Raw genomic sequence first — 9,415 nt, forward strand, 5'->3', positions numbered from 1 at the left:
TTATTAAATATTTGAGTTTTTTATTTTATATTTGGAATTTTAAAGTTAATTCTTTTAATTTTGACATTTTTCATGTAATTTTTCTTTATTTTTTGGGATGACCCGAATTGACCAATGGGTCAATCCTAACCCAAACATTTAGGGTTAGGGTTTAGCATTTGACAACCCAACATGAAACTAAAACCGACCCGAAATCAGCCCAAAGTACCTTGACCCAACCTGAACCTTACCCACCCAACCCAATTGCCAGGTCTATTTAAGATCCATTTCACCACATTATGTTTTCTTTTTCTTCTTGATGAAATTGGTATGTTATATAGCCACACACCAGTAGTCAAGAAAATTTTGGCTGTCCAAATTGACGGGTTGGGCTATCAATAAGGCTATCTTCAAATGATATATATCCGTGCGGATCATGGTTTTAAAAAACAACCCAGAAATTAATCATGATTCGATCGCCCAAGTCAATAAATCGTTTGTCAATTCAACGATCTTTTACCAAAGATTAAGTTTGAAATAAAACAAAACCGATTGCCTAAATGATTACCGGGCCAAACAGTCCAAACGTCCAGATCAACAGTAATTCAAAAACCATGATACGGTTGGGTGGTTAGGTGAACTCTTTGCTGTCGAACGTGGACAGCAAAAGTCTTCTCTTTGGTATGATAAAGCAGTTAGTCAATTTATTCGCCACTAACAACATAAAGTAGAGAGAAAATCAAAACCACCAACATTTCACTTTATATTCCATTCCCTCATATTGAATAGAATGGTGGAACAAGATTCATAAATGGTTGGGACAAGGTTTAAATGACGATGATTGATGATGTTGTCGATGATGAAGATGATTTCTTCATATTGACCATCCAAGTTAAATATATGTCTATGCTTGGTAAAAGTGCAAAAAGCATATGTATGGATGACTTGATGTAAATGCAAATGTAGTCAAACAGTAAGAATGTAAATTTCGTTAGGTTTTGTATCGATAAATTTTGTATTATGTTTAGTTGTGATGGGTATAAATACAAATTTTAATACTCAAATCTACCTATATTACATTTGAAGTTTACTTTTATCTTTTTTACTCCCATTTTATTTTAAATGTAAAAATGTTTAAAAAACAAGCTGGAGTACAAATTTGTCTCGATTTAAGGTTTGTATCAATGTTTTCGGATGGTCAGACCATTCAGCTAGGGGATCATCCAATCAACTGGTTTCGTTTTGCTTCAAACCTGATCTTTGGTAAAAAACCATTAAATTGATCAATAACCCATTAACCCAGGTGATCGAATCTCTAACTTATTTAATCCGTTCAACGGTTTTGGCCATTTTTATTTTAATTATTTTTATCAAAACAGGCCATCGTTCAAATTGAACAATCAAACTATTAACAAAAAAACCAATGGTTAAAATGATTCCGATTCTGGATCGTTTTTCAAAACATTGTTTGCACCTCTTAACAAAACGCTTGACCCTTGTGACTTGTGGATTACGATAAAGCAGTTAGTCAATTTATATGTCATAACAAGAGACAAGTAATACTACGGGCATTTCACCTTCCTGTACCCTCCTCACCTTGACTAATTAAAAAGTCATATATAATTCCCACAAGGCTTAGGCTTAGGCTTAGGTGGTGATGATGACAATGATTTCTCTACATTGGCCATCCAAATTAAATATAAGTTACATACGAAACCATCTTGACTTTAATTTACTCTCTCTCTCTCTCATCAATTGATCACTATAGTAAGATAGGATATGAGTATATGACCCACAATTTTGACCTGGAGCAACTTGGGCGACCTTGTTTGGCTTAAAAAAAGTTAAAATTAAACCTAAGGCATTTAAACATGGTTGTGGTGTGGTGTGGTGTAGTGATAAGGTTCTTATTTGTCAGTTGCCATGTGAGCGTTGAGTTCAGTTCTTGATAATAAAATGTTTTTATACATTAACTTTCAAAAGCGCATTAAATATGAAAGAGGATACAATGAGCCCAAGATATTCTGTGATCAAGTAGTTACTTCACTTGGGTCCAGTTTATTACCATTTACAAAGCAAAAATGAACATTAAAATACAAAGAGCCATCAGAATTGGTAAGCTGAAATGTCTCCCATTCATCATGAGTAATACCACAAATACCTCAAACAATTTAGGTATTTTATTTCTAGAAATAAGTAATGGGTTTTCATTATTTTTACAATCTAAAAGCTGAGGAAACCACAAACCTGGTTTTAAGTTGTCTGTTTTAATTTTCAGGAGTGGGCCTTAATGTTACATAAGAAAAACAGGAGACATGATGATCCAAGAAGGAAAAGAATTAATGTAGAAATCATTAAAAAATTTAGAATCTGAAATGTTCAGTCAGTGGATGCATGAAATGGTCAATTCAGATTGTCCATTAGATAGGCAATTCTTTGGAGGGGCCACTCATGAGTTAAACTGTTAATTGTTCCAACCCAGATTCTCACTCTGGTGGATCATCTGGTCTGAGATTTATTGCATGAGGAAGGGATGACATGGTAATTAATTGGCAAACCTGTGGAGCCTTTTGGTGCCATCATCTGTGGTCTGTGGATCATTTTTAACTCACTTCTGTCACAATCTCAATTCTCCCTGTCCCCAAAAGGAAAAAAAAAAAAGGAAGAAAGTAAACAGAGCTTTTCCTGTTCCACCTTGGAGTATCACAAATTCAATTTGATGGTTGATTATGAGAAGCCAATATGATCTTCTGTGGATTCCCAGTTTCTCACCATCCAAATCCAACAGAATGCTGTAAGATCTAGCATTAGGGTTTTCTTCTTGATGAAAAATGACCCTTGTCAGTTATAAAGCAGTTGGATTCCCAGTTTCTCACCATCCAAGTCCAACAGAATGCTGTAAGGTCCAGCATTAGGGTTTTCTTCTTGATGAAAAATTACCCTTGTGAGTTATAAAGCAGTTGGTCAATTAAGATGCCATAACAAAAACAGAAAAAACAGAAGTAGAGAGAAAATCAAGACCATTTTCTTATTTCCTCACATTGGCCATCCAAATCAAATATAAGTTACAGAGGAAACCATCTTGATTTCATTTTGTTTCCTTTATCACAATCTCTCTCTCTCTCTCCAAACTTGCTTTTCCTTGTAAATTATAAATGGTATTTTTTTTTGTCTAGACTAATGAAAATAAAGAAGAATATATAATTGTGTTTTCATGATCTTGGTAGATTCTTCCCCCTTAAAAATGATTTGAAGAGTTGAAGAGCTGCTCTAGGCTTAAAAAGTGGTACTTCATGACCTGCCCCTCTTACTGTTGCAAATGTTAGCCCTTCATAAACTTCTGTCCATCCTCCCACCTTCAAAATTCACAACCAAAACATCAATTTCTCATTACTGAATTAGGGCATTACCCTCAGTTCTGACCTCTCTGATCTTAACTTGGAGTGCAACTTGGGCAGGCTTGTGTTGAGCATTTGTTACATTTTGAAGGAACCTTGCTGAAGGGCCCTTTCTTCAAATTAGGCACCCAATTTGCACCCCTTAACAATCAATAAGGAGATCGTGTTTCATGGGCAGAAAGCAAAAATGGAGGAGCATAAGTTAGATGATTTTAGATTGGATTGCTGATAGCAGGGATGAAGAGTGAAGTAGTGAACAAAAGTATGAGTAGAGTTACTGAATACTGACCTGTTTCTTTACATACCATGGATACCATGGAATTTCGATAGATAAATTGAGGTGTGCAAGCGAAAACCTGGTGGCTGTAACCGGAACGACTGAATCGACATCGCCACTGCAATAAACAGTTTAAGAAGAAACAGTTATTGGGGGACTGAATTGAGTAGAAAGATTGAGAAGCTAGTACTAGCATGCATAAGGCACAAACCTGAACACCCAGATCCTCAAACCAGCAGCAATAGTTTCTTTGTAAATGGGAAGAATTGATGCTTCTGTGTCATTCCAATTCTGGTTCAAAGTTTCACTGTAATGAAAGTATTAAACAGCACCAACTTTGTTAGTTATAGCTCAAATAGTTTTTATTCTCTGACATGTCTCCTCACAGGAAAGCCTGTTGGGCTTGCTGAAATTTAAGTAAGACCACTTGACTAAACAAGCACTTATACCATGTGAAGGTACTGTTCAACCTAAAAGCTTAAGCTGTTAAATAATAGGTTTTTGTTCTCTAACAGGTATATACCACCCTCAATTGAAATAGAAAAAACATAGTTGATTAGTTGTGAACTGGTTACAATAAGTTACAGGATTTGTGCTTCTAAATCCCAAAAGCACAAAGCCCCAATTTTAGGATTTGTGCTTAGGGGGCTTTAAAAGTGTTTTTGCTTTTCAGTTTATTGTGTTTTTAGAAGCAACTTAACTTTTTGACTCATGTTTGGTTCTGAAAGCAGTGGAAGCAGATTTAAAATAAAAAAGGGAAAAGAAATTAAACTGTCTAATCACCTGCAAGCAGTCCATTTATAAGGGATTTGGGTTGTGTTGGCATGGAGGGCTTTCTGCACATCTGGTCTGTTGTAGTAAACCTCAGCATATTTTTCTGTACATGGGTCATAACCAGAAAACTGCCAGAAAACCTACAAAAACCAAAAACAAAACAAGAGTGCATCATAATCTTTTCCAATGTTAGCACAAAGTGGGACTAGGCTCAGTCTTGTGAGATCCAGATCAGACCGGATGGTTGAACCGGTGGCTTGGCGAGCTTACCGGTTTTACTACCGATCCATGTCTGACAAAACCGGCCGAGCTTCGAATATTTAATATTATTGCAATTATAAATGTATTTTAAAAATATTACCGGGTATGGCCGATGTGGCAAACGCAGCATCCTACGTGTAAAACCAGTGCCATCTGAATTGTTGCAAGGTGGAGCATATATGTTGTACTGATCAATGTTGCCAAATTCTTGATCCATGGCATATGCATATAGTGATTCACATTCTTTTGATTCCTTTTGGCCATGGAAGTCACAGGTACTCAGGAGCTGCCTGTAAGTTCTATCAGAAATCATGGTGTGGCTCCACCAGTAGGTTACTGTTCCCAGGTTGTCATAGTAGTTGTCTGTCACTGCATTCCCAACCTGGAAACAATTTCATTCTAATAAAAATTGATGTGTGAACACTGAATTAGAATCTAGACAGCAAACCAAAGAGGTTTATTAGCTGGTTGGTTATTCATAAAGTTGGCCGAACCACTAATAACTATTAATGTTTTATTCTTCGAACCAGTGTTTTAAAAAATGACCCGAAATTGTTTTTGGTCCAGATTTGGGTCAATGACTTTCATATGGATCAAATGGGTCAACCCATGATGTCATAAAACAGGTAATAAAATGATCAATAAACAATTATAAAAATAAAAAAAATTACAGAAAATTGCAAAACAAAAAGGTTGGGTATGTCCCTAATGTTATATATTAATCATATTAAATAAATTTAAGTGTGAAAAATATTACAAGAAAACATGAAAATCCAGAAAGACCTGTGCCCCTGAAAGGTGATACATCTCTTGGTCTGTTGAGCTGTTAAAATATCTACTTTAAGACTTGTCAAACAGCCCCGAAGAAAATGGCTAGAAATACAAAAAATAAAAAATGAGGGTAAATTTCTAAAACCTCCTTTGAAGTTTCTGACCACTATTGAAATCTTGTCTAAAATTTGGTAATTGCAATCACCTCTACTAAGTCTTTTGACATAGTTGCAAGTAAACCCCTTTATTAAAATCCTCTAATAAGAGACATGAAAATGTCCAAAACACCCATGCAGTTACTAAATGGAGGCTGATTTCTACAGAAAAACAATACAAACTATACGAACAACAAAAGACAGATTTAAAGTTACAGGTTTACCTTTTGATAGATCGATATGAAGGGCAAATTTGGAAAACAAATCAATTTCGAAGCTACCACCCGTTGTGTGTAGCTCTTTTTTGACCTTTGGTTTCTATAAAAAAAAATCAATTTCGAAAAATAAATTGGAGAGACTTGGGGTAGTGATTGATATGAAGAAAAACTTAGGAAAATAAACATTTTGATCAAAAGTAACTGCATAGGTATTTTATACATTTTCGCTCTTCTTCATAGAGGATTCTAATAGAGGGGTCTAATTGCAATTATGTCAAAAAAAATAAGAGGAAATGATTGGAACTATCAGCCTTCAAGGAGCTTTCAGCAAAGCCAAAAACTTCAGAGGATGTTTCAGTAATTTACCATAAAAATAAATATTAGTACCTAACAACTGACTCCATTGACTAGTCCAAATTATTAACTGTTCAACCAACCTGGTCATTGACCAAATCAATGGTTCAAGGGTGAAATTTTGAAATATACCTGAAAAATGACCGGATTATACTGGTCCAACCAGACGGTTCAAGTACAGGCTGGAAAAGTTGTTTGATATTGATATGTACGAGAGAGAGAGACCCACCATTATTCCTTTGAGATCAATTGGGTGCATAGCCTTCGTGTTGTATCTGATAATTTCTCTGGCCAATTGTGGGACGTAGTGCCCGGCGTAGCTCTCTCCAGTCAAGTAGACTTCCCGGTTCTTGTAACGTGGGAACCGATCCAACCATCGGATCAAGAACTCTAGTGAATCCTTAGCTGAATCACATCCATTCATTAGATCATATGAAATACATTGAATAAAAACTCAAGTGTTCACCATTAACACCGACGTCATATGGGTTGTATAGCCCATATAGGCCCAGATTTTGAAAAGGCCCAAAAAATCCCCGACCCATTTATAATTGGGACACGTGAAATCGTGAATGCGTGGTGCAGATTGTAGAACCAGACCAATATTGTTGCATTTTAATTCGGGTCTACCCGATCCATTTACAGCCTATCCACAAGCCATGAAAAATGTCCCACCAACCGGTACAGTCCAAACTTTAGCTAGGGTTTTGGATCTTTATACGGATTTCTTTCTTTTAAATCGTAGTAAACGGAAATTAATGGAGGGGTTCAGGGATCATACCAGTGCGCTGATCACCGGTGTCGAGGAGGTCCGACGATCTGTTGGTGTAAGAGAACCCGACGCCGGCCGGCGTTTCAAGGAACAGAAGGTTTGCTAAAATGTTCCATGAGAACTTGTTAATGTATAAACCCGACCCGCTTCTGTTTAACCTGAATGGACCTATCTCTTCTGAAGCACCATAAGCCACCGATGAACAGCCAGGACCTGAGGAAAACGACCCAGAGAAGATTAGTCAAACTAATTACAAATACGAAAAGTGGGTTTTTATTTGACCCGGCACTCCTATCTGCATCGGGTTTTCTTTGCTGTGCCTAATTTCGACCCAGTTTGATCTCGGATCATGTAGGAGATGCAGGCCTACCTGAACCTGGTCCTGGTTTTCCGGACCGTGTTAGTTTTTCAAGTTTGAAACATGACCCCAATTACAGTACTCCAATTTGACCAGTTGGAGCTTCAGCTGCAATGAAGGAATGGTAGGAAACAACGAGTTTATGCAACTCTTGGATGCCTCGCTGTGAAAAGACAGATTGGTCCTACCTTACTCCTTACAGTACCTTGTCTGTGGAGTTAGCGAGGTATTCTCAGCGTTGCACAAACTCGTTGCTCACTGCTATTTCCTGGTTTTCTTAAACTCAGAGTGCTGGCCGGGGATGCTCTGATAAAGAAAGAAAAAAAGGGCGGGTAATTAACAGATCTGGTAATGACTGTAACTCATAATAAATTTAGGGCTGCTTTCTCTCATTGAATTCTTGTACTGTCTCTATGTTAATTTCCTGAGACTCTGATCAGAGAGAGAGAGAGAGAGAGAGAGAGAGGGAGGGAGATCAGAGCCATGGGGTTAATAAAGTCAAGTTTCTGCTTACCTACCCACCCAACAAGCTAAGAGAGTTCAATGATGAAAATTAACATCTGAAATAATAAAATAAAAATGAATAAAAAGTGATTTAATGACAAAAAACGAAAAAGGGTTGAAAGAATTCTGTTGTTTTTTCTTCTCCATCATTTGTTATAATGTCGGCAACGTGAAAGAATCCATGCGTGTTCATGGAGTTATAATGTGGAAGAAGATCAGATAACATCCAGTGTTCTTTAATTCTTTTACTGCATGTTATGAAGAAACCACTTGTTAAAACCAAGTAAGCTCTCGTTCATGCGCAGACAATGCGAGAGAGATCAGAGAGAGAGAGAGAGAGAGAGAGGACAGACCTCCGTTAAGCCAAACAACCAAAGGTTTAGAGACTGGGTCCTGAACTGCTTCAGTGAGCCAATAAAATAGGGCCCTCCCGGCGACTTGATCGACGGTGACATAGCCGGAGAACTGCTGAAAGGAGACATTTGGCTGACCCGGAAGTGCTGTTATCCGATCAGCTTCTTCTTCTTCATGACTGCTTGAATAACCCACGGACAGAAGAAGAAAAGCAAAAACCATGGAAGCAAAAATCTCTCCTTTGTTCATGACTACGGCTATGAAGTCCAACGAGTACTACTGGTACAAGAAACAAGCTTACGAAGGGTGGAAAGTAGAACTAGCCGTGTGCGTATGGATACTAGTAGGATGTGTTGTTTTCAATGACATAAATAGAGAGAGAAAGAGAGAGAGAGAAATTGTTTTCTTCAATATTATATTTGTTCTTAAGTAATAGTAGATAAAAATTTCGTCTTATTGTTTTTGAAAGCCCAAGAAGCAATCCCTAAAAGAAGAAAATAACAATTCTTCCTTGGTTCTACGTACTCAATGTTATCAGCTCGGAGATGGTCAGACCGTTTGATATATACAGGAATGCCATCCAAAATGATTAAAGGTCCCTTCGGTTCCTAGTTAAAATCGGAATGTTCTATTCCCATAGTCTAGTTCAGATAATAATAAATTGGAATGGAATTTCATTCAAATAAGGGAGTGTCATTCTAATAAAAATTAATGAGAATGGGATTCGAATGATCTATCCAATCAAACAGTTGAAATCAGAATAACCCATTTTGATTCCAATTCCAAACCCTTATTCTTATGAATCAAACGGGGCCTAATTAATTTTTGGAATGACAGGTTATAAAAGAATATTGATTGCTATGATCAAAGATACGTGTAGTATCAGGTTATTAATCTTTCACATTTTCATATATATTGAAACTTTAATTGAACGGTTGAACCATTCAAACCATTGAATGACCCAATAGCCAAAATGGGTTCTACTCTATAATCAGTCCAAGTCTGACCTCAATTCATTGTTGTGTGGCTGTTCTCTTCTCTTCTGTATTTTGGATAAGCTTTAGTGTGAAACAAGTACATGATATATTACTCTTAATTCCAATTTAATGGAGTATGGTTTCATTCTCTTTACATGCACGAGGGGCGACAGGGGGAGAAAGGGGAGTTGTCATGGCCCCATTCTGGGCATGGGTGATGATGGCCATGATGAGAGTCTGTTTTTCTGAAATTGCTTTGTACC

General features: G+C 37.0%; 1 protein-coding gene across 2 annotated transcripts; it reads right to left on the reverse strand.

Moving 5' to 3' along the window:
• Window positions 1-2,982: 2,982 nt before the first annotated feature.
• LOC104599271 (serine carboxypeptidase-like 25) lies at window positions 2,983-8,524 on the reverse strand. 2 transcript variants are annotated; one of them, XM_010261742.3, is made up of 8 exons: window positions 8,175-8,524; window positions 6,969-7,172; window positions 6,417-6,592; window positions 4,790-5,071; window positions 4,438-4,568; window positions 3,866-3,961; window positions 3,667-3,772; window positions 2,983-3,335 (listed from the first exon to the last, which is right to left on the reverse strand). In XM_010261742.3, the coding sequence occupies exons 1-8, from the start codon at window positions 8,422-8,424 to the stop codon at window positions 3,192-3,194; spliced, it is 1,389 nt and encodes a 462-aa protein (XP_010260044.1). In that variant the 5' UTR covers window positions 8,425-8,524; the 3' UTR covers window positions 2,983-3,191. The 2 variants fall into 2 exon arrangements, with proteins under 2 accessions (XP_010260044.1, XP_010260054.1); XM_010261752.3 differs by having other exon boundaries at window positions 3,198-3,518.
• Between the last annotated feature and the right edge of the window lie 891 nt (window positions 8,525-9,415).

The sequence above is a fragment of the Nelumbo nucifera genome, chromosome 3, assembly GCF_055504915.1.
Source record: "Nelumbo nucifera cultivar China Antique chromosome 3, China Antique-T2T, whole genome shotgun sequence".
NCBI lineage: Eukaryota > Viridiplantae > Streptophyta > Magnoliopsida > Proteales > Nelumbonaceae > Nelumbo > Nelumbo nucifera.